Genomic DNA, 26102 nt, shown 5'->3' on the forward strand with positions numbered 1-26102 from the left:
GTTTCCTTCAGCAAAAGAAAAATGACAGACTGGCCCTTTAATGACGCAGGGCTTACGCACTTCCCGGAGGTGCAGTGGGGACGCAGGCCCCACCGATTCAACAGAGCTGCACAGAGAGGCACTTCCTAATAATAAAGCCCTGTTTGGAGGTTATTTTCATGGAGTACCACCGTTAAAACATATGGAGAGTCAAGAGGAAAAGCCAGTCATCTATACCATGGAAAACAAGCCGATTGTAACATGTAAGTGATTGATAAAACGAGACGGTCAGCTTCACTTTTCCTTCTCTTGACAGCTAGCCTGCTAGCTATATTCATTAGCTCTTTTTAGCTGAGCTGGCTGTCACCCTCAGCTTGGAGACGGTGCTCGTCTTTGTGGCGACTTCGCTTCTACCTGTCCTACTGTAAGACGAGCATAATAAGCACTGGGCTGCTGTCCACAAATTGACCTCTTAAAACATGGGACTTCTTTCAGCTAGCTAAGTAGCTTCGCTGTTTTAATAGGCCGAGCCAAGGATAAGAAACGTCACGTCTATTTGCTGCAGTTTTGGGAAGGAGACCGTCCTGTTCAGCGCTTTCCTGCGACTGCTTTCTCTGTTTGCAGCTGGGACACTGTCGCCCCACATGATGTTTGAGGCCAGGTTACCATTCATAAATCCCTGGGTGTCTACTGGAAGCTTGTTAGAGGGGTTATTTTAGGAGGGAATGCCAGCTGCATCTCTCACCGCAGACTGCTCCATTTTTAGCGCCTCTCGCTGGACCAGGAGTACACAGAAATACTGGAAATCAGAGGAAGAAATGTAAAAGACAACATGACGATAGGCTAAAGCAGGGGTGTCCAAAGTCGGTCCTCGAGGTCCGGCATCCTGCACGTTTTTGTTTTCTCCCTGGTGGTAGTAACAACCTTTTCAGCTCGTCAATATTCCTCTTAGGGCTTCTAAGGAGCCATCATTTGATCCAGGTGTGTAAAACCAGAGAGAGAACTAAAACATGCAGGATGCCGGCCCTCGAGGACCGACTTTGGACACCTCTGGGCTAAAGGGATATGGTGGCAGATTTGGGAAGCACATGGTGCCTGTGGGTAATAATCACTCTGTTTTGGTGACTGGTTTGATAAATGAACAGTTTTAGAGAATTCAGCGAAAAAGGTGTCGATTTACTGACAAACTGAACCACCAATAATTCAACCAGAGATCAGAATCTGCCCAGTTTCCTAGCTAAGAACTCATCCTAGTTTTTCATAATGTAAACACAACCAACACCATTTACTTTGTTGTGCTTTTTTGTGGTTTGAATCACTTGTAGGTTCTTCTAATTCCCTCATCTTGAGCTAGTTTGAACACTGCTATGCCTGTTAATAAATCTACATTATTATTAGCATTGTTATTACTATTATTATTACAGATGTATTACAGATGGACCAAATTGGGGCTGTACGACAATATCAGTGTGTACAAACGACAATTTGGAGTTCAATAATTGCTGGGTGATATATTCCAAGTGTTATGAACTTGCATTTCTCATGCTAATGTCATATTTAGCCAGCCAGAGTCTCAAACAAGGGATACTAAAGGCCAAAATGCTTAATATTTCAGAGTGATGGACAGATGAGAAAGAGAGGAATTAAGAAAATAGGTTTTTATATCAATATTCTAGGGCACAGGTGTCAAACTCCAGTCCTGGAGGGCCACTGCCCTGAAACTTTTAGATGTGCCTCTGCTGCACCACCTGAGTAGAATAATTAGGTCATTAGCAGGCCTCTACAAGAAGGAGATTAATTAAGCCATTTCATTCCAGTGTTTTGTACTTGTGGCACATCTAAAAACTGCAGGACAGCGGCCCTTGACGACTGGAGTTCGACACCCCTGTTCTAGGGTTAAAAAAAAAATGCAATGTCTGGTTTTTTTCAAAGATAGTGCAGCGCTAAAACAAATAAACTATTTTCTGAAAATGCCGATTTCAAACCTGCCAGACTCTAAGCCTCATTAGAGTACCCCAGGACACACTTTTTATGTGAGGACTAAAACAAAATCCTACTGGTTTTTATAGGTCACAATAAAAATATGCCGTTATTTGTTAAAACAAATTGCGCAAAAATAAATCTACTTAAGCAACCAGAGCCACAATAGTCTGAACATTTTTTATTACTCCAAATGTTTAGATTTTTTCTTCTGAAAAAAGGGGCAATAAAACTGTTTCTTCTTATTCTGTTATAAACTTTGTTTATGCAAAAAAAAATACTACCATATGTTAAATATGTTGAAGCATTTTAGACAATAAAATGTTTAGTTTCTTATTTAAAAAAAAAAAAGAATTATTTGCTGATTTTTAAAATATGTATATTTTAAAATTTTGTATAAAACAATGAAAAATCAGCAGAATTTGCCTTTTGTTTGTTTTATCAGATTAAACGTCAGAGAAATTGTTTTCTGAAATAATTGCTTGCTGCAGCCCTGCATCATTTTGTACTTCTGTACCAGAATTTAGGCTCTTCCTAAATTAGCATGTAGAGAATTTAGCCCTACGATGGCGAGGTTAGGGTCACAGTTGTCAGACGCCGATCCAGCCGGTTCATGTGTGCTACGTTCAGGGTTAGAGGTTCACTTGGACTTGGATCTCAAACGTGTGTTTGCCGTGTGGGGTTTGTGTTTGAACATTGACCGTTGAAGCCTCTGTTTTTGGTTTGGGCCTACAGAAGTAGGGCCTTTCTAACATAAAGGAAGAATGGCAAATCATTGTCGTTGGTCACCGGCGTTTACAGTCGGGTAGTTTTCTGATTTAGAGTATCAGATTTCACAGACTCACACTGAACTGACCAAATAGTCTGTTCTCGGCCAAGTATACATTTCTGACTGTCAGCATGTGTTGTGATTCATAGTTTGTTGCTGTGTGGATAATGATCCGTACAAGTTTTAGTATTTTATTTCTTAAAAATAAAATACAAATATTTACTGAAGCTTTGTGAAATCATAAGTGTGAAAATGCTCCTAGACGCTATTTGGGATTTCTATTTTTTTTTTCCATAATGAGAAAACTATGTTCCTGGGTAATATGAGTGCACGTGTATCCCAATGCAGCTTAGTAGCCTCGAGTGTTTTCATTGACTTTTATTCAAATACTTCCTCATCAGAATACAATGCCCCTTCAGTATTAAATTCTCCACATAAATACTGTGATTTCCCCCCGCACCCCCCATTTAACTGTTTGTCCTCTTAGAGAAACATACTTTGATCCAGAGTCCAGTAAGGTTTGAACTCTGTCAAAAAAAAGCTATTATAATGTTCTGAAAACACCTGACCAGAAATGCTCGTAGCTCCGCCACTTGTTTTCTAAACTTGTATCTGACTCTACCGCTATAATTGTTGAAGTGGCACGCTGAAGTTAGCATGCTTTCAAGTCGGGACATATTTCATTGCTGTTGCTGTTTGTTGCGCAAAACTGTCCAGAAAATGTTATTCTCCAGCTTCATAAACTTGTTGATTAGCTTGAAAAGTCACAAAGTCAAATTACAAAACCTTTCATTTTTGCTTAGCCAGGACAGCTGGGAATGTTTGCGCTGAGGCGAAAACATTTGTTGTAAAAGAAAACCCACATTCATTAGATCAATGTTTTTTTTGTTTTTTTTTATAAAGAATTGGCTGTTTTAATATGGCAACTACAGGGCGTTTTGCTGATGCAAATCTAGGGCATCCTTGTTATTACTACTGAGCTCCGTCTGTAAAAAAACATTTTTCATGTGACAGCGAAGCCCAAGGTCAACTCTGGGAGTGTGAACCGTCCACATTGAAACTGTTGCAGGACTTCGGTATCTTTGTTTGTTCTAAGCAATATAACAATTAACATTTTTTTGTAGATGTGAACTGGAACAAATGTAGCTGTTCTGTTTGAAATGTATGGCGCTGTTTAAAGTCTGTAAGTCTGCATCAGGTGCTTTTTACAACCCGAGTGCCTTTTATATCTACATTGCTCCAGACCCGTTTAGTTTGATGACCGTTTTAATGAGAAGGGAGCACCTTTAAACAGACGCCCTGCCTGGAAGGTGTGTGAAACCTTTGTGTTTTTAAGGCTGGATTGTTTTCATTACCACACACTGTTCAGACCTCAGCTTTTTGCAGCAGCTACTTCATGAGTGGGCGGATTTATCTTACTGAGCTCCTTGTAAGTAAGTATGCTCTCGTAGACTTTTAAAGGGACTTTAAGGCCAACACAAAGTAGCGCATAATTCTGAAATGGAAGCAAATTAATTACATTTCTGGTTATTATTGTGATAACACTGTCTGCCTGGACTGCAGTAAGAATAAGCTAATTATTGAGGTATTGTACATTCAAGGTCTTGTCTGTAAAATAGCTGGTGATGCTTCTTGTTTAATGCAGCATAAAAAGATTAAAAAGCTGAAGGTGGTCAAGTCATAAGCTCCTTTCACAAAACACTTCAAGGAGGAAGGATTAAGTCGCCTTTTGCAGTCTGGTAATAGAGTTAAGCCCACATCGGTTATATCGCCGCCATGTTGGTGTCTGTAATCGCATGTTGCTGCTGGCTAACCTCTGTAGCTAACCAGCTTTGTAAGTCAAGGGAGTGATGGAGGGATTTTGTTCACCGTTAGTTTTTCAAAAAAAATTTTTTGCATAGCACTGACGCAGATGTTGTTCTGTGTTGCTGGTTATATTTTTTGCAGGGCTGCAAGTTGCAACTGACGATTTCTTTGGTAATTTGGATAAAACATTGGCATGTTCTACAAGTTTTTCACAAGAAAATAGCTAAGCAATTAAATTAAAAGAATGAGACATTTTAAAAAATATTATTGCAAAAGCCTGTTCTTTTCCATGTTGTATAAGTTCAAAATTACATGCTCATTATTACCACATTTGACGAAGCTGATTGTCATCCGCGTCTGTCGACTTCTTGCCTCTCAAAGTTTTAATGGCGGTTTGCAAACAACAAATAGGTGCATTACTGCCATCTACTGGTATGTTTTCCCATTATACAGTTGTTCCTGCCAGTTTGCGTGAGACTTTGATACGTTCAGATGTCTTTTTACTTGCATTCTTTAGTCATATGTAATCAGTTGTTTTAAATCTGTAAAGGCTATCAGTGTCTCCAAATGCAGTTTTTGCTTTAGGCTGCAGAGTGATCGTCTGGTGTGAAACTACTTTGGAAAGTAACTGTTCACTGCACAATCTTGAAAGGCTTGTTTAGCATGTTTGGATTCTCCTCTCACTCTCTGTGTTGGCTTTATCTTTAGGAAAATTCTCGTTTGCATTTCTCCTGTGTTACTGACAGAAATGATTGTTTAAGTTTAAAAAGTGGAAGGAAAAAGACGTATTTCTTCAAACATTTTTTGTTTGTTCTTGTCTCTCTTCTGTCCAGGTGCTGGAGACCAGAGCTTGTTCACGTCTCTCTACACCTCATTGGCTCAGCAGCTTCCCAGGGAGCCAATGGAGTGGAGGAGGTGAGTTTCGGTTAAATCCATGAGCAATACATCAGGAAAAAACATAAAGAGGGACTATCTTCGTCTTTTGTCAAAGTTAAGAGAAAAAGAAAGTCCAGTGTTTAAAGATTTAGCCAAACAGCTGGTGAAGAGAAAGGAAGTGTTTGTTTTTTAAGTTTTGCTCATGTGGAAAAACCTGATGTAAGTCGGGTGAGAGATCCTTTCCGCTTCCCTGTTACTTTCTGACAGAGGTTTATTATTGATGCTGTGGGAGGGTCAGTTATGTTGGAGGACTTTTCCTGTCACAGAGCTACGCGTTACGGGGTTTCGTCACAAAACATTCCCTACTGCAAACTCAGTGGTCTTAAAGGAGGAAAGAGTAGACAAAAGAAGGTTGTTAGGGAAGCCAGGTCGCTTTCCTTACAACTCCATAAAACAGACACTGATCTCTGCAGATATATGCTGTTTGGATCTTCTTCTGTTTCATTTTCTGGAGTCACTTAGCATATTTATAACCTGTGAGCAACGTTTAAGCTTCAGAACAGAACATTACACGCTCAGTTGATTTTTATCTGGCAGTAGAGTCTCAGTAGCTGTAGAAGTTCAATTAGGTGCAGGTTAAGTGTAGCAGGGTGTTGGAAGAGTTGCTCACTGAGGAAATCTTTCCTGGATTGGAAGTGATAATCGCTCATTCTGCTTTCAATGATGCTGTGAGCATAGAAACAGCAGTATTTTTTAGCATGTTTTTTTTTGTGAATTTGTTAAAAAAAAGTATTCAAAACAGAGTTACAGATCGTGCTGCAGAATTATATCACGTATGTTATTTTTTTGTTTTTTAATGTTTTGACTTTGTCACAGTAGAATAACCACTAGGAATAAACAACAACCGGATGGCATTAATACTTTTAATAAGAGAAACTCAAACCTATCGCAAGTTTGACTTGTGCAGAAATTCGGTTTTCAATCTTGAAAGTACAAACAAAAGTAGTTCAACATATTATATGTAACTGCTTTGTTCTCTGTCTGCCAACCAACACTGATGTTGCACCCAATATTAAGATTTTATCTAGTGTTTTTATAGGTCGCGGTTAACAAAGTAGACAGCTTTCTACTAACTGGTGTCACAGACTAATTACAGTTTGCAGCATTCAGACTTAAAAGATATAGGAAGCTGTTTGGGTAATGCTATCCTGGGAACGCTTGGAGGAAGTTGTCTGTCAGTTTATTTGCTATGGGGAAAAAAGCCTATTGTTTTTGTTGTAGGTGTTGTTGTTGTTGTTGTAAGGATTGCACTGCAGATCTGGTAGCCTTGTTGGGCCTTGGACCAAGAAATGTTTCCTAAGGGAATACCTTGAGACCTGATTGCAAACGGCCAATTCCGCAGCATCACATTGAAATAAAAGTGGTGGAACCTGCTTTTAGTTTTCAGACTTATCAGGGTTCAGATTTCAAAGCTGTATTAACAAAAAATGCATTGTTCAAATGAGGCATAGATTTCTTTGAGCCGGTGTCTTCTGACCATGAGTTTTATAAACCCGACTTGTCTGCATAAATGTGACGCTGAAGTTATTTATGTTGGCGTGGTTGAAACTAGCGTTACCCCACTTCTGGTTAAAGTGGTAAGAACGAAAGCATTTGTTACCAGTAGCAACACATTGGTTTTTCTTTTTCTTTTATCAGTACGTCATTCACAATGACATTAGTTTGAAAGAACAATAAGGAATGAAGGAATGCTAGCAATCACGGCATTTATGAATAGAGATTCATTCATACTGAGGCCCAATCTAATATTTTAAATACTAATATGTTAAAATAAATGCCATATATGTAGTTAAAATGGCTTTAAAAATGTCATCTATGATAAACATGACCTTCACCTGCTGCTTTTGGATGGGTCAATCTGTAAAACGATATTGCTAATGCTAGCTTATTTTCTTTCTGTTTTCATATGAATCATATGTTTAAAGATACAGCACATGACGTATTTCAGTGTAGTTCCAGGTAATAATGTGAGCATAGACTCCTTCAAAAATTGACTTTGGTTTGAACGTTGTAAAATTGAAGGACTAGTGTTTCAGCTGCTCTTTACTGAGATCTCTCTGTAAAACCAAAGCCTCACACAGGGAGGAAGCTGCAGCAGCCATTAGTCTCTGTTTTCCATTTATTGTAACTGTAACCTGCGAAAAACAGTGAGAACTCATGTTAGACAAACAAAATTATGTAAAGTTCACAAGAAAATGGTCTGTGGATCTGGATCGGATTGGGAAATCCTCAGTTCATACTCATCATTTCATAGTTTAGACGCAAAAAAGGTACTGCACGTAATAAATATTCTCCAGTCATGATTGGAGAATTGTTTTTATTTATTTGAGAAGCTAACAAGTAACTAATCAAACCTTTAGACATTTATAGAGTAATATTTTAAAGACGAGCCTGACAGAGGGAAGATTCCTATAGTATATCATCATCAGATGTTGTCATTTAATGAACGTCTTGCTTTTTTCATGGCCACTGCAGTACAATGAGGCCGTGAAACTCTGCTTTGTCTGCTGTGCAGGACTTACGGCCGCGCACCAAAAATGATCCACCTTGAAGCTAATTTTGTCCAGTTTAAGGAGGAGCTGCTCCCCAAGGAGGGCAACAAGGCTCTTCTCACGTTCCCCTTTCTCCACATCTACTGGACCGACTGCTGTGTGAGTAGACACACACACACACACACACAGTAACTCTGCTCTGTTTATTTCGAGGAACAGTTGCTGTAATTGCTTTCATATTCCTCTCTTGCTTAAAGATTTGGAACTTTGTAATTGAATAAAAAAACAAATAAAAACTTGTTCTCAGCTTCTTTTTATTATTGGTTGATAAAATGAGTATTTGACACCAACAGAGAGCATGGCACACCCATAGGAGGACCTGTGGTTAGTCATGTTCTAAACTTTTTAGTTTGCAGTCTTACAATAAAAAGCCTATTTTAGCAGTTCTCAGCTGCTGGGTCTTGATAAAGGCCTTAGCACTTTATCAATGCAATAGGAGGAATGACGTTGTTGTTTACGCTCCAGCTTAGAACAACTGTCTGTATAAAATGTGTCGTAGACCTGCATGTATACAAAACATGCAGAGACATAATTTAGAGTCCATCTTTCGGGAAAACTTCCTCATTGATGATTTCAGCAGTTGTGACTCAAACAGTATAGAAAAAAATCACGCTTTCAAACTCTGCCGCTAGTCGATCCACTTGTCAGCCTGCATTCAAAGGTACCACAGAGTGGATGACAACACACAGGGAGACAGGAACCTGCTGCTGCTGACTGAGCGTTCGCTTTAGTTAAGGAAGTGCTGTCAGGAGCTTGTGACTCATGACGTTTCACAACAGCTATGCCTGCAGTGTTGGACTAATAAACCTAAGCTGGATACACCTGTACCTCAGCTGCCATTTGCTTTAAAGCTTATAAGAATTAGATGTTCACCTCCAAAAATTAGTCATCAAAGAGGCCAAAGAGTGTGTCAGCAGCTCATTTTGGTTTGATAAAACTCTGGCAAGCTTGTAGTTTTGCTAAGATTGTGAGATCTAACATACAATTTATTTTTTTATTTTTTGCTTTTAAATTGATTTGTTTTGCTGAACCTTTAAAGGTATTTATACTCCCTCATAATTCTGTGATGCCGCAATTGATTTTTTTTTGTTGTACTGTCCAGTGGCACCCCAATAAAAAATAAAATGTTCATAGCTACCCATAGTTGATGGGAAGATGAATGGAGATAATAAATACTGGTAGAAAACAGGGCAGAGGGTGCAAAAGCCTGGAGACGGGAGCTGCTTCTTCCAACAAGCAGAGCTACAGTGGAGTAGTTTAGCTTAAGCATATTTATTCATACGAAGGCTGAATTGAAAATCTGTAGAAAGACCTGTGTTTCCATGAACCAAATAATTGCACAAATTGGAATTATGAAAATCAGTTTTCTTAAACCTCCCCTCGCACTGACCCTTCATGTGCTTTTACAGGTTTTTGTTTGTTTGTGTGGTTTTGGGAACTAACGGTCTGAGTGTCGCACTAAGACTGTAGGAGGGTTAATGGAAACACATCACTTGTTTAAAAACAAAAAAAAAAAAATCAAATTTTTAAGTAAAAAGTTCTTGCACTAGGAGCAGATGCTTTTTCAGGTACCGTATTTTCCACACTATAAGACGCACCGGATTATAAGGTGCATAGAATAGGCGCTACAGTTAGGGCTGCCACCCATCCCACATTGAACGGGAAGCGGTTTGTTCCGTACTCTACAAATGTGGATGTGCAATAATAAAGAAGTGATCCCCGAGTACTTTATATAGTAGGCTGCTACAGTCATTGTTTCACTCACGGTGTTGGTGTTGCGATATTGTGCCCAACTGCTTTCTGGGTAACACAGACCAACTGACACGCTGCCACCGCAGTTTCTGTCTCTCCCTCCCCCTGCCCCAGTCAGTCAAACTTTATTAACAAACCAGCGTTCTGACAACTATCCCAGCATGCACCGCGCACTTTTTCTTCTACGGGCGAAAATGAAGTCGGCAGCTGCTTACCGTAGTTGCTAGATCTGTTGTGGCTCAATATTGGTCCATATATAAGGCACACCGGATTATAAGGCGCACTGTCGGCTTGTGAGGAAATTGAAGATTTTTAGGTGTGCCTTATAGTGCGGAAAATACGGTATATCAAAATTATTGTATTTTGTAAAACCACAGTGGAAACATGAGTCGTGTGATCAACAACTGGATGCTACCACTGCCAGAAAAAGAGGAGAATGATGGCGTTGAATTTTTTTTTTTTTATGATTTATCACGTCAACAAACTTTTTAACATGCAATTTATTTGCATCTCTTATTTAATGGAAACACTGCTAATGTAAAACTGTGTTTTTTCTTTCACCTTAGCAGAATACCAACAAAGGTTTTATAATGGAAATGCAGCTCTGACACGCTTGTCATCCAATCTAACAGAACCTCTGCTAAATTTCCAAAGAATGAGCAAACATTTCAAATCTAGATATGCAAAGCAGGTAGAGAAAAACACGTCAGGAAGTCTTGCAGATACAACCACAGAGCACACGTTGGGGAGATTTATTAATAAAAAGTATTGAAGCTCATCAATAAATTTCCTTTCATTGTATAAGTATGCAAAGTTTTGGTTTGGTCTGTCACTTATAATTCCAGTAAAATACACAAAATATGATCAAATGTGGTTGCAACTCGACAAAAACATGAAGAAGGTTAAGGTGTTTGAATACTTTTGAAAGACGCCACAAAGATCTTTTTTGTGCTCTTGCATTCAGGCTGACCAGTGAGTTTTTTGCAGTTTCAACTCGCTCAGGGTGTTTTACTTTTTCATGACATTTTACATCTCTTAAATTATCTTCGTGTCACAACTTAATGTCACAGCTGTAAATGTCTACATCTCTTTTTATAATGTCATCCGTTAGAGAAGATAGAAAGCTGAAAATTTGATTCTTTTTGCACCGTTCTAGTTTTCAGTGCTTTGGAGCGTCTGCTGCTGCCATTTGTTTTTCTCCAGGACGAAGCACATTTTCACCTCACTCCATGCCAGGGCTGATAGGAACAGGTGTGTTTGTGTCTCTAACCGAGCCGTCGACAGCGCAGGCTTCAGAACTACACCAATTAACTTGATAAGAAACCTCTTTATCGGTGTGACACGAGCACCTACGTCTGCTAAAACCAAACACTTAATTCAGCTTCCAATCCGTCCGGGGAGCAGCACAAACACGAGACCCAGTCGCTGGAAAGTCAGGCGGGTTTAATCACATCTCGTTAATTAAAATCATCTGCAGGTTGTCATGCCTACAGCCTTAAAGAGGCACACACATTTTTATGCATTGTGTTGCAAAATGAACTTTGTGCTTCACAACATCTTACTGTGATCATCACTAACTGGTCGCAGACGTTTAGCAACACTCTGCAGACTGCAACTCGCTTGTTTCAGTTTCAAAACGCCATCTCCGAGGCTCCAGTTTCTCCTCCTCCTTCCCGTCGACGGTTACATAACAAGTGACTCATATCATCATAATCCAACCTCTCCAACTCTTCCAAGCAAATTAGAGCAAACGCCGCCCCGAGGCATCGGCCGAGTCGCGGTACTTGATGCAGGAAGTCCCGGTCACAACATTCACATCAGTCGTTTACAGAGAAGTAGGTTTAGTTCAGAGAAGCCGTCTGAACTGGCTGAGCAGCATTGTGTTTGTTGCTTCCACTGTCCAATTAGCCTAACTTTTCTAATGCACAATCCCTAATGGAAGCGCACATTTGTTTTTCCTGATGGTTCATGCCGACATGTAATTATTATGACGTTGCTATCGAAGACACGCAACACTACTCAAAACTTATTTTTCATAATCCTTTAAATGTATTACTCCAACTCATCTGCTCTTTTGGTTAAAACTACATGCAGACATGAAGCTTTTGATCAATTAATTCATACAAAAGGAGTCACTACCGAGTGAGTTTTAAGAAATGAGCAAACCTTTCAGAGACCTGACATTTCTGCTTAAAATATTAACTCTTTATCGATCTCATGCAATAGTCTACATTTCAGAGACACAGAATTTAATTTGGACCTTATTATTACCCATACATCAGTCGTTGTGTCTTAACAAGCAACAGAAACGAGCATCTTCTTGACATGTAGCGTAAAATCAAATGCATGTACTGTACTGGAAAATGCATAACATCCCCATTTTAGATAAATCCTCATTGCACATAATCAATCCAACATCACCCTCAAAAACAAAATATGAACTATTCGGTGCCAGTTATCGCTGCAAATCGATCTGTGTTTTTCCTGTCACTTTTTATTGGTCGTAACGATACAGCTGATTAGCGCACGTGAACATCAACTGACCGCCTGACTAACAAAATCTGTGCCTCTTGCGCAGGACACGGAAACGTACAAGAGCTCCGTGAAGGAGGACATGATGCGCTGGCAGAACACGCTGCGGAGTCACAGCTCGGCGGACTGGGTCATCATTGTCGTGGAAACCAACGACACCAAGAAGAAGAACAAGCCCAACATCCTGCCTCGCTCGTCCATCGTGGACAAGATCCGCAGCGACTTCTGCAACAAGCAGAACGACAGGTCAGAAAGCTTCTCCATTTCAAACGGGTCGGCTCAGATGAAAACAGTCCGAAAACGAGGAATGGTAGCGCATCGACTTCCCTTGCAGCGCATTATTGACAACCCGCTCTTCCTTGTTATGTTGTACTCGCATTTTGAGCTTCCGCCTCTGTTTCTGTCCTGTCGACACAGAACTACGTTTGGTGTTTTGTTTTTTTTTAAATTGTTGGCGCAAAGACAGAGCAGAAGTGCTCACTTGTTTTTCCTTGACAATTCTTCAGTCGTAGAAGCAGGATAAGTCCAGCTGGCCTGCATACATATCAAATTCTCTCTGTTCAAACAGGTGCGTGGTTCTGTCAGACCCTCTGAAGGACTCGTCCCGGTCCCTGGAGTCCTGGAACTCCCTCCTGTTGAAACTGCGCACTCTCCTCCTCATGTCCTTCACCAAAAACCTCGGGCGGTTTGAAGACGACATGCGTACGCTCCGAGAGAAACGCACTCAGCCCGGCTGGAGCTTCTGTGAATATTTCATGGTTCAGGTATCCCAGTGGATTGAGCTACTTCTATCTCTTAAGATGGAGTTTGTTTTTTCTTCTTCTTCTGTCATGCATGTTCAGTAACGTCTCTTTCATGCTTGTGATTGTCTAGGAGGAGCTGGCCTTTGTTTTTGAGATGCTGCAGCAGTTTGAAGACGCTTTGGTCCAGTATGATGAACTAGACGCTCTTTTCACTCAGTACGTCCTGAACTTCGGCGCAGGAGGTCAGTTGTCTCCACCAGTCCGTGTTTTGTGTTTCAATCAATCAATCAAATTTTATTTGCATAGCACATTTCAGCAGCAAGGCATTTCAAAGTGCTTTACATAATTAAAATAAAAACAGCATGTGACATTGAATGAAGAGTGAGAAAGGGAAAGGGATAAAACAAAAAAAAAAAAACTTGTGTTTGTCCGCAGACACGGCCAACTGGCTGGGGTCGTTCTGCGCCCCGGTGCGCAACTGGAGCGGCCTGCTGCTGCGGCGGCCCATCGACATGGAGAAGAGGGACAGCATCCAGCGCGGAGAGGCCAGCCTGCTGGACCTGAGGAGCTACCTGTTCTCTCGCCAATGCACTTTACTGATTTTCCTGCAGAGGCCCTGGGAGGTCACGCAGAGAGCCTTAGAGCTGCTCCACAACTGCGTGCAGGAGCTGCGCCTGCTGGAGGTAAACTGTGCCCGGCTTTACACTCCGTTTTGCTGCGCAGCCACTCCTAAAAACGCTTTTGTTCTGGACCTCGTGAAGGTGTCTGTGATAGACGGGGCGCTGGACTGCTGGGTGTTTCTCAGCTGCTTGGAGGTTCTGCACCGGATCGAGGGCTGCTGTGATCAGGCACAGCTAGCTGCCAACTGCTCCCACACTGTCGGACTCTGGGCCTACGCTACAGACAAGGTGAAGCATAATGTTACATACTTACATGTTTGTATAAATGATTTAGTCTGTCGTTCTTCGTAAGAGTGGGGAATTTCTCAGACTGAGTTTGGTAAAAATATGTAACAGTTGGAGTGAAAGAGGAAAAAGATGCAGTAGGTACAGACTGAAAGATGGGGGGAGAGACAGACTAAAAAAAAAGATTTTTGTAATTTAAGAGAGATGTAAAATGATACAGGACATTTTAAAGTTTTTTTTTCCTTAGAAACAAAACTTACCTCTGATGTTTTCTTGCCGTGAGGCTAGCAACATCAAAATAAAAGCACTTCCTGTTTCCTTCTTTCAAAAGTTTAACGCTCCTTTATTTACTTTCTACACATTGCATATTTTATTATGTTTTACTTTATTAATTTTGAACATCTTTACGATTTAGAATTAAGAACAAAAATTTAAAATATGTATTTACAAAATAGTTTCCCAATATTATCAGAAGTCCTCCAGCTTACAGTGAGAAGAAACCCTCCAAACTATATTTAGTGCTACATATGAAAGCAGGGGTGAACTTAGTCATTAGTCGTGATCCAATCAGAAATTCACTATTAACATAATAGGTTTTCATATAATTTCATTCACTTTCTTAAAGCATCAATGTTATGTAAATATTACATTTAAAAAATGTTAAAAATATAAATCAGCCATTAGCAGGTTTTTGTATAATAAATTAAACACAATATGATTAAAAGACAGCTTATTAAATATTAAAATATTGAAAGGTAATTATCAAATTTTATGTAACAAATTTTGGTCCAAGGACAAACGGTATAGATTCGAAATCCTAACCTGCAGAGATCTGGTGTTAGAGCTGCACTGCATGTGGATATGATGAGAAAATGTTCATTTCGGTCATTAGAAACGTTGAACTGGACTCTGAATGTTGGGCTGGACTCTGAACTTTAGGTTCAACTCTGAATCGGGGCGAAACACTTGACACCTGACCTTGAAAAAGGACTTGTGAACATCTTTGATCTCTGCAAACAACATTGAGCATATTTATTCTGTATAGTCATTAAAGCCCCATCTGTTCCTCTTTTCTCAATGTCTTTACAGAAGCAGAGCGAAATTCTTATTAACTAAAGAAGCGTTTTTGTTGCCATCTGATTAAAATGTAAGAAGGGGAAAAGAAGCAAAACAATAAAAGTATCCCATTTTTTCTGTTGTTGTTGTAGCTGAAGAGTTTGGGTGAACTCTGCGGCCTGGTGTCAAAAAACGGGCCGACGTCCGAGGACCTGAACAGGACCGTGGATCTGCTGGCAGGACTCGGGGATGAGAGGCCAGAAACTGGTGAGCTTGGACCTGTAGATGCAGCTCTGAGATTTAAATTTTTTTTTGATTTCCCTGTTAAGCTTATTTGTTGCTTCTAATTGGGACAGTTTTGTGAGCCTCCTTTAGATTCAGTCTAGCTGATTCGGGACAAGAGTTTGACTTCTTCTATTTATCTCTCCAGTTCATTGTTATTTTACCTTGGATATCAATAAAAAAAAAAAAAAAAAGAAACAAGCTGTAGGAAAGCTTAATACCTGGTAAAAGAAATTAAATTAAAACCTGCTTGACTTTCTTTTAAATTGAAAAAAAATAACGCCGTTTCTCTCAAATGTCTTTATTCACAGTCAACAGCTTGCAGAGTCCTTACAAAAAGCTGAAAGAAGCCTTGTCATCCGTGGAGGCTTTCGAAAGGCACTATCTTGTAAGTCCGTCTCACTCTAACCTCTTGGTGTATTTCATTAGAAAATATTGCTCCGGTTGTCCCATCGATCTATTTTCTGATGTAACGTCCTTGAAACATTGGATCTAATTTTTTTCTCTCGTCTTTCCACCTCCTTGTTGGCTCTCTGTTGCATCAGGAACTTTCTCATGCTGCTATGGAAATGTACCAGGCCATCGGCCGGCTTCGGTCTGCCAGGCTGGTGGGGAAGAGCCTGGCTGAGTTCTACATGTAAGCAAGTTTGGGAGTAATGTAATGTACTCCAACTATGTAGATTGGTGTCTGTTTATACCTGAATACCAGAAAATGTAAAGTAAAGAGAGTACGTTTTTTATTTATTTTATTTTTTACCTAAATTAGTAGATTTGGTATTAATTATTCACTTAGTTATTGACTTAATTAAGCATTTTAGAGTATGAAAAAGTTTTTTTCAGACTGTTAATGATGTATTCTTTTCTACAATTAAAAAAAAAGGCGACTTGTTTTGTTGGTTTACCCGTCTTCGTGGGTCTTTGACAGGAGGAAGGGAGACCCTGAGCGGGCGGAAACTTTCCTGCAGGAAGCTCTGAAGTCGTACGTATCGGAGGGGTGGAGCCTTCCTGTGACGCACACCAGGAAGCAGATCGCCGAGTGTCAGAAACTGCTGGGCAGAACTGAAGAGTATCCTTGGCTAGCGACTAACGTCGGCTAAAACACACCACTTACATCTGCGTTTTTGGTAGTTCTATCAATTAGCATTAACAAATACCGTTCACTATTGACCCATGGAGGGAAAGCTTCCTTCACTATGTTTTATGATTTTATGTCTATTTGCAAGAGTAAATAATTATGCACATATAATAAACGGAAAAACAATTAGAAACATTTTGCCGGGGTCATTAGATGTAGAAAGATGACCTCTAAAAGCAGGCGTTTTTAAAAAATTTTTTTATGTGGTTTCCTTGACAACAACTGCAGCTACTTACAAACCAGTGCCTTGTTGGCCGGTGACATGAATCTCTCCACGGAGGAGAGGAAGCACTTTTGTCAGGAAATTCTCACTTTTGCTGGCAGGTCCGGAAACCAATGTGAGTAATCAGTCATGATTTTGTAAGATATGAAAAATATTAAAGTGCATTGGTGTGTTTTTAATCAGTTTGTAGCAGGTCTGGTGCCTTTTATTTAAACATCTGTTTCTGCTTTGTTTTAACTTGGAATCTAATTAAATTAGTTTGTTAAACTCAGTTGAGTTTTCATTAATGTGTCATCCAGCGAACATGTCAGCATGTGTAAGCAGAAAGGCAAAGATAAGCAGTGAGGAAACAAATTAGTGAGATTTATAGTAGAGTTACTGCTAGAGGTGCAACGACCAATCAGCTTTGGTCAACTGCAAGAGATAAACCCCTGGTTTCTGCAAATGGACTGATTAAGGAACTGATGAAATGCAATGCAAAGAAAGAACTTCCCCTGCATGTATATCCTGAACAGGGCTCATTTCAGTGGAGCGCAATTATTCAAAAGTACAAAACTTTTTCCTTCTCCTCACTTGTATTTTCTTTCCCCATCTTCCGCAGCTCACAAAGTGACTCTCAGCATGAATGTCTTCGCTCAGCTAACGCGGCTACAGTTTCACCCGGCGGCCGCTTCGGTGCACTCCGGAGCCGTGCTGCAGGTGGAGCTCACTCTGAGGTGCCTGATGCCCGTCTCAGTGCGCATTCAGCAGCTGGCTGCTAGCATTCACTTTGACATTGATCACGGAGGGACTCTCGGGAGGTCCAAGGGGACGCTGAGGAACGCAAACCAAGGGACAATAGAGTTCAAACAGGGCAACTCGTCAGCAGGCCCGCCCTCTTCTGCGGCTGCTGGTCCCGCGCTAGAAATGGACGAGATTCAGGACCGGAGTCCCTCGGACAATTCTCTCAACTCCGTAGGAGTGGTGTGCAAAAACACCCACCTGATCATTCGCCGCCGCGAGAACGGCTCGCCGTCGGAGACGTCCAACTGTGTCAGCCCACCTGCTGTCGCCATGAAGGAAGGAGGACAGATGCTGAAGGTGCAGAATGTCACGTTAGAGCCCGGAAACAACAGCATCACCTTCACAGCACCTGTAAGAAGGTTTTTGTTCTTACTTTTTATTGTTGTCTTCTTTAAATTGTGTTAAATGTAAATTCATATGATAGAGTATTTACGCCAAGCTGCAAAAATAAATAAATCACTTATGAGAATACAGTCATTTTATGTAAATACACACGACAGAATATTGGGGCCAAGCTAAGAAAGACTTTTTAAAAAGTTTTTTTACAAGAATAAAATCATAAAATTATGAAAACAAAGTAATATTCTGTGAAAAAAGTTGCACAAGCATTAAGTCATAATGTTACTAGAATAAAGTCATAACAATATGAAAAGCTTTAGTAATACTACAAGAAAGAAGTCATAGTAATACAAGAATAAAGTCTTAATAATTTGAGAATAAAGTTGTAACATTATTAGAAAAAGTCATAATATTATGCAAAAAAAAAAGTTGCAATAATAATGAGGAATGTAGAGCAGCATAGTATTGGTTTCACATCAGCATCAAATTATTATCAGTTGCAGGATTGTTGGAAACAATTGTGCAAACTTGAAGAAAGAATCACATACGGCCCAAGCTGGTCAGGATTTCAAGAACTATCAAAATGTACAATATCAATAAAACAATTTTTTTCCCAAGTAATTTTATGACTTATAACATATTTTCATAAGAAAGAAAATCTTGATCAAAATGGGAGATGCTCATCATTTTCTCTGTCCTCCACATTTTGCCCATTTATTCTCTGCTTTCCTTTGATTTTGCTCCACAGAGTGGACAGCCTGGTACTTACATGTTACGGCAGCTGTGCGCCACGGTGGGTGAAGTGCAGTTTGTGCTGTCTCATATCTACCCATCGGTCCGATATGAAGTATATTCTCAGGAGCCCCAGCTCACCGTGGAGCCACTTTCAGGTCTGAATTTATGTTGTATGAGTAAAATCTGCTACAAATAAAATCTGCTATAAACCCTGCTACATAAAAACAAACTACATGTTATCAAATAAATAGTTTATTTTCCTGAAACTTAAAACCAAACGGGTTGTAAAAAAGGTTAAAACATCATCCAAGTCAGTTTTTCTCAAACTGTGACCACCATCGGTAAGGGAACGCCCTCTAGTGGTCATCGAGGTACTGCATGTAAACGACCGTTTATTTGCCGTGACGTCAGCTCAAAGTGCCACGCTACAGCTAGCTTACCAAATGATTGTGTTAAAAGTAATAAGAAAACTGGAGTAAAACCGGGTTACTCAAAAGAAAAGCTGCAGATACCGGTGGAAAGAAAACACCAGGAATATTACATGATCAGAGGAAGCTAAGTGTTAGCTGCTGAGTGTTTCTGTGTCGTTCACTAGCTATTAGATTCCTTTGAACGGCTCCATGCAGTGAGAGGTAGGACTTGACTCAGTCAGAACTGTTCCTTGTTTTTAATGACTTTACTTTGTAATGAATGATACTCTGCTTACACGTCTACAGCTATTGTTGTTTTTATTTAATTAAATGATTAAATTTAATTAATTAAATAGAATTAATAAATGCAATTGATAGAAATGGGTGGATTATTATTATATTTATTGGTGCAGAAAATTGTTTTTTGTTTCTGCTAAAGCAACTTAAGTCTCAGAAACACTGTCCTAAGTGAACAGGCTGCTTTAAAAATTCACATTCTGCAGAATGAAATGAACTCTAACTCACTAAAACGAGGCGTTTTGGTTCCACTGAGGCCAACAGCGTTCTGTCGTGTTGTTCTCTTGCTCACTGTGCTTCTGGTTTGTGTCTTCAGAGCCTCTGCTGGCCGGGATGCCTCAGTTGGTGAAATTCACCCTGCTGACGGGTCACTACACTTTGAAGAAAGGAGACGCTCTGCAGCTCAGCAACACGGAAACCATGCCCATCCTGCCGTCCTCCAGCTGCACGGCCCGCATCAGCAGCCCAGAGGCGGGTCAGTTACAACAGCCGCTCATCACTGATGCAGTCTAACATGTTCTTGGATTTGATTAGGTCTTTTTCAGCATCATACGAGATACATACGGGCGCTTGAAATCCTGGAAAATGCTTGAATTTCTGTTAGGTGGTTTCAAGGTTTGGAAAGTGCTTGATCTTGATATTCGGATCTCTGTAGTTGAAATAAAGGTTGTCATATTTTACATGTTAAGCTTATTGAAATAAGAGGATTTTTTTATTGTTTTGTACTTGGACCACTCGGGTGCATAGCATGTGTGTGAAAGACATTTCAAAACATAAAATTTTGCTTTATTTTAGTTTACTTTGTGCCTGCTCTGTAGAACACTTCAACAAGACATTATTATTAACGGTGATAAATTATACTGTTAATCATGACTTGAGACATACTGGTTTTTGTATTTATCTCCAAAGTGTGCTTGAATTTTACTTTGGGAAAACTGCATCAACCAAAGATAGATTTGATTTTTTTTCTCTCTTAAATGTTTTTCAAATCAGGTTTTGTATTTACCGAGATAAAATTAGAGGATTTATTTATTTTTTTTCCCTGAAGCTGTCGATTTTTTTTTTACAATTTTGTCAAACGTCCCTCACATTGTCACTCCTCCCTTTGTTTTTTTTATTTTTAAACCAGAGTTGGTGGGTGAAAGCGTCCTGTCCATCCAGTCGTCTGAAAAGGTGACGAGCATCAGCCTACCTCCCACCCCGCCCTACCACCTTCTGGAGTTCCAGCTCGAGGTTTTGTGCATCATCCCGTCCGGGTCTGAGCGGCCGGCCAACGAGAGGCTGACCAACGGGGAGGTGCGCCATCGACCTCGCAGCTACAGTCATCCTGACACACCCATGACCGCCATTGACCAAAGGGTGAGGAACACAACACTTTGTGTTTTTGTGTTTTCTAGCGCTCTGCAGCAGGAGTGGGATTTTTCTTTAAAGACATAAAGTTGCTGCTATGGCCTCCTAGTTGTTTCAGATTGAGAAACTGAATGGAGTATGCTCAAATTAACAAACCAGAGCAACGCTGATACCAGAGTTTCTTCTAGACGTGTGCAGCGGGTCGTTGGTAACGGAGATTAGAGTTCTGTGGGTGTTTTCTGATACCCGGTATTGCTATAGCATTTAATCAGGAAATGTCTGTGACTCTGAGAAACCGAGTCGATCGAAACTGAGACAATGTAAAGTGGAAATAAAACGATGTAGGCTGAAACCAGTCGAGTTTTTTTTTGTTTTGTTTTTAACGGGGCAGTTTCTGCCCACAGATGTCTATCGACTGTCCGTGGTCGATCTACTCCACCCTGCTCACCCTTACCTTCTACATCCCCTTCAAGACCAAACACTCACTGCTTTCTGCTGGCAACAGGTGAGGCAGCACGATCGTAGAATAATCTGTCATCCAGATAAAAATGTTTATGGGATTATGTTTGGGCTGCAGCTAACGGTTGTTTTAGTATTTGATTATTCTATCTATTATTTGAGGATTAATTGGGTAACGATTCTGCAGATTTCTTACTTAATCCTTTTTTATACATCATTAGAACATGCAAATAAACAAATAATTCAGTTATTTATTTAAAATAAGAAAATAAACAATGTATTGCCTAAAATACAAGAACATCATTCCTTTAGTGTAGGCTTGGCAAAGGATGCATCTGATGCTAAATAAATACTTGTTAAAAGCTCAGCTCTTGACTTATCAATACAGTGTAGGGCTGATCTAGTGGTTAATTTTTTGGATTAAACGATTAATAATTGGATGTGAAAGATGCTTTGTTGGACTTTTTTTTCTGAAGCAAACGAAGCTAAAACTTACACTAGGAGTTCTGGATAAAACGGATATACAGAAAGAAGATTTTGTTTTTTATTTCAAATGCAAAATGTTAATATTTTTGCACAGTTTTAACATGATTTCTGCTCTTATTATGTTTTTATTTTAGCAAATGGCCTGCTCTAGAGTTTTTAATACTTTTAATACTCCAGTTAGCAATTGATTCATGCTGCTGCCGCAGCTGCTGCTGCAATTGTTGTAATTGATTATTACAACAATTGATTAATCGTTTTAGCCCTAGATTATAATTAGGTAAAGTCAGCATTGAATTCTGCATTTTGCCTGGCCTTACCTTTACCTCTGTCCCCTGTGACTCCACAGAAAGTACATCCAGGTGTGTGTGCAGAACGTGTCAGACATGAACTTCACCCTGGCAGACATGAAACTGACAGAGAAGCAACACTCATCGTTGGAACTACAATCCTTTAACACTAAAACAAATCAGGTGAGAAAGAAGATTTTTGTTAGTTGTAAACAAGTTCAACTTTCCATATAAAGGCTGCAACACATGAGCCAAATTATCCTGGTAAGCCGAAAGCTCCATTCAGGCTTTTGAAGTGATCAGAAAGTCCTTTTTTGTGAAAGTATTTCCATAAGTGTCCGGGGATCAGAACCTGGACATGATTGACGGTGTACATCTGTTAATGGTGCTTTCTCCCCCCCCCCTCTAGCTTCTGTGCAGCAAGCACAGCGTGTTCTGCTTGTGGGAGGTGAGGTGGAAGGACGACCTACCCTCGTGTCTACAGTGTGTTTTCTCTGCCAACTTCAGTCCGCTTAACCAAGACAGCTCTGCCTTCAAACCGTTCCACTACCAGTTCCAGCTGGAGAGAGTCACTGTGAGTCACTGAAACATTTCTTCTACTTCTTTTTCTTCTTCCTCCTGTGGCCTGAACACTCGAGTAGTCCTGTCACTAATGTAAATAAAGACTGTAGAAAGAGAAAATGACGAGCCAGCCTCTTGTTTCCTGCTGTCAGACATTGTACAGCGTGAGAGCGGAGATCCTGCCCCCCGCAGGAGAGCAGCACTGCCGCTCCGGTCTGGTCTGCGAGCTGGAGGTGTGTATAACACGACTGACTGAGCCCTCAGAGGGAGAGGTAGCTGAGGACAGCAAGACCGACACGGATGGACTCAAAACCACCAAGCTTATGTATGAAGGTGAGTCGGCAGCAGCATGAATCGGATGATGGTGAATTAGCTTGGATTTCGCTTTTCTTTAACACTAAGCTGACGGTTGGATCTAAATTCAGGGCATGACACGCCTTCAAGGCTTTTATTCACACAGGACATTGCGAACCGAATATAATGTTCACTTTATGTTGGTCTGTCACATAAAATTCCCAATAAATATGCTGAAGTTTGAAGTGATTAGGGATTAAACTATTAGATTAATCGCGATTAATCGATTATTGGAATAATTGTCAGTTAATTTAACAATCGATTAATCGTTACCTTTGGTATAAAGACTCATAATTAAGGCCATCAGAGCAGTAAGTAAGCCAAAACTGAACAAAACATATATTGATTTTGCATTTAAGATTAAAAAAAAAACGTTTCTTTTTTTTTTAAATATGTTTTACCCAGAACCCTTTATGTGGCATCATTTCAGCTTCACATGGTTCAAATCCTGCTAAAAATAATGGTAATAAAAAAAAATTAAGCACTTTTTGCTGTCCAACTATTAATCAGTAAATGCAAAAATTAATAAAATAATTTACAAATGATCAGTTGTACCCAATAAAAGGAAAGCTGCTATTGCATTTTAGGCATTAAAATATTTACATTTCTTTATTTAAAAGGGAATTGAATTATTTGTTTATTTGTACCTTGTGATGCATTTCTAATACCTAATATTGTATCAAAACAATTTGAGGTTGAAGACGTTGAAAATATCCATAGATTCTATCTGATCAATCATTCGAATTATCGATTGCTAAAATAATTAGTTGTAGCCCTACAGGGGATGATGACGCACAAAAAACGGCACACTAAAAATGTCTGCAAGCGACTAGATTCTGGGAATTGATCATTTAATGGTACAGATGATCTGATTAAATAAATCTCAAATTATACATCCATAAATAATAATATCGATAAACCCACCGCTGTATGGGGGAACATTTAAGATGCTGAAAACGTCGCTGAAAACTGCCGTGTGTTTGTGTCCGCAGTGGCCGACAGCAGCAGCAACTGGGCCGTGTGTGGGAAGAGTTCAGGGATGGTGCTGATGCCTCTCAGGGTCAACGCCACCCACAAGGTGCAGATCGAGGTCATGCCCCTGTTCGCAGGTCACCTGCCCTTCCCCAAAATCAAAGTCCTCAAGTACCTCCCTCACAACGCTGCGGCGGCCATCCAGCTGGACCCCGGTGAGACCCCACAGGAAGTAAAGCCTCTGTCACGCCAGACCGATCTGATCCATTTTATCGATTAATCACATTTTTAGGGTTTTCAAGATTAAATTTTTGGAAAATCTGGATTTTTTTATTTTTTTCCCCCTTGCCAATGCACTCCTTGCCTTTGTATAGTTCAGAGTGATATCAGCTCATTTAAGACCTGTCATCTTGTCTTAAAGCTTCTGTTTTAAATTAGCTTTAAAGTAGAAGCTTCAAGCTTTGAATTCTGGTCATTTCTACAATAAAGTATTATGGCCAATATTTTTTTTAATTACAAGAATATAAATCATAACCAGAGTGATATTAGTCTTTATAGAAGTTAAAGTAGTAATTTTACTACTTTATTTGGTTTATTTTTCTGCAAAATAAAACATTAAGCAGAGGATTGTTGAGAATCTTGTGGAGTTATTACCTTTCCTTTACAGTTAAGGAAATACTTCTTCTTCTATCATTTAAAATCCAAACTCAGATCTATAATCGTCCAGCTCTAGTTATAATATATATATATATTTTTTTGACTGATTCAGCAGGAAGGATGTTGCTCACCCTCTGACTCGTGCTGACCCGTTTTTAATGTTCCCCTCTCCTCCTCTTCAGACAGCTGCGTGGAGAACGACAGCCTGTCCCTGCTGGACAAGGCGCTGGACGACCAGGGGGACACGGCGAGCATCCGCAGCCGCGGCAGCGTCCACTCGGTGGGCAGCAGCGACCAGCAGCAGCGGGGCGTGGCCATGCCGCGCCTGGAGCCCTTCAGCCCGGGACAGGTGTTCAACAGCAGCCACTCTCAGCAGGTCCTGGTGCTGCCCACCGCCGACGACCACATCATGGAGGTCAACGCCACATGACCCTGGGGGTGAAGACTCCTCCCTGTCATCTCTGGACGAACTCCTCTGAGCCTCCGGAGCTTGTCCGGGCCGGGGTCCGCGTCCAACGCCGCCGACGCGGACCCTCTCCCCCAGCCCTCTTTCCGTCTACGCATGAAACGTTCACTTCACTGGAAACACGATGGACTGCACAGTGAAGAGCCAACGGCACCCGACGACGAGTTGAAATGAAATCGTGCTCCTTTGCCATACTTTGTACATATCTCATTGAATGGATTTATAGATATAAATATATAAATATATATATGAACTGGAGAATCAAATCTGCGCCTGTCGTGCTATTTTGAACTGAAGGAAAACACTCCTGATTGTCTCATGTCGCACCAAAGCTCTCGATGTTTGTACGCCACGATCTGCTACTGAAGTACCGTCACGCCGAGTGGGCGTGGCCTGCTAGAAGTGACGTCCTGGACCTCTTTTTGGCTTTATGGGTGTGTGAGTGCCTCCATCGCTACAATTAAGTTAAAATATTTCTTTTCTCATCCTCGCTGACTCTTCTGCTCCATCATGTACCTTAAAGCGGGAGAATAAGATTAGGATTACGCCCCTGAGCGATCATTATGAGTAATAATAGTGAAGAGATGGCGCCTCATACTGAATATAAAAAAAAACACGTTGTGGAAGTTATGCAGTTAAATTTAGGTCCATTTTGAGTAAATACTGCTATATTTCTAGCTGATGTTCCATTAAAATAAGTCATTCTCATTTAACTAGTTACAATAAATGAGATTGGGAAAAAAAGCTCAATTTTGACTTTTAACAATATTTTAACAAATATTTCAAGTTCAATTTGTAGTGTTCAAAAGTTAGTCTTTTAATACCCCTGAGAATTCGGTGACGTTCTTTTTTTCTACTAAACTAAGCTAAAAATCAACTCAAGTCTCATTTAAACCCCATGAGAAAATAAGAAGCTTAGACTGATGAGGCGGTGTGTGTTTTTTCCTGCTTTGCTGTGGCTCTGTGTGTGTATGTGTGTGTGTGTGATCAGACTTCTACAGCGGGTCAGCCAGCAGGCAGTACAGTTGGTCTACATGTGCATATTTATTTGCTGTGTGCACACATGTGTCTCTGAACCTGTCCTATGCACACATGCTGCTGATCCGCCATGATCAAATGAGAGAAATTAGGAACTCTACCATTTGCTTTCTTTTTTTTTTTTTGGAAAGAATGAATGTCAGCGACCTCTGCCCTGCCCCTCGACCCTCTGCTGTATTCTGACCTCTGTACATACTGATCTGTACATAATGATTGAAATTAAAGAGAATCTTTGATGCCAACTGTACTAAAAACAAA

At 40.3% G+C, this 26102-nt stretch overlaps 1 protein-coding gene across 1 annotated transcript; it reads left to right on the plus strand.

Moving 5' to 3' along the window:
• Nucleotides 1-51: 51 nt before the first annotated feature.
• On the plus strand, nucleotides 52-26102 carry trappc10 (trafficking protein particle complex subunit 10). The gene is made up of 23 exons (XM_081600756.1): nucleotides 52-242; nucleotides 5368-5449; nucleotides 7986-8121; nucleotides 12353-12552; nucleotides 12875-13070; nucleotides 13180-13291; nucleotides 13485-13732; nucleotides 13811-13957; nucleotides 15163-15277; nucleotides 15604-15680; nucleotides 15838-15929; nucleotides 16218-16358; nucleotides 16656-16765; nucleotides 17252-17784; nucleotides 18521-18662; nucleotides 19531-19689; nucleotides 20344-20573; nucleotides 20969-21069; nucleotides 21856-21979; nucleotides 22206-22370; nucleotides 22510-22690; nucleotides 23704-23898; nucleotides 24523-26102. The coding sequence occupies exons 1-23, from the start codon at nucleotides 182-184 to the stop codon at nucleotides 24768-24770; spliced, it is 3795 nt and encodes a 1264-aa protein (XP_081456882.1). The 5' UTR covers nucleotides 52-181; the 3' UTR covers nucleotides 24771-26102.

This window comes from Poecilia reticulata, chromosome 2 (genome assembly GCF_904066995.2).
Source record: "Poecilia reticulata chromosome 2, P_reticulata-male-v2, whole genome shotgun sequence".
Lineage (NCBI taxonomy): Eukaryota > Metazoa > Chordata > Actinopteri > Cyprinodontiformes > Poeciliidae > Poecilia > Poecilia reticulata.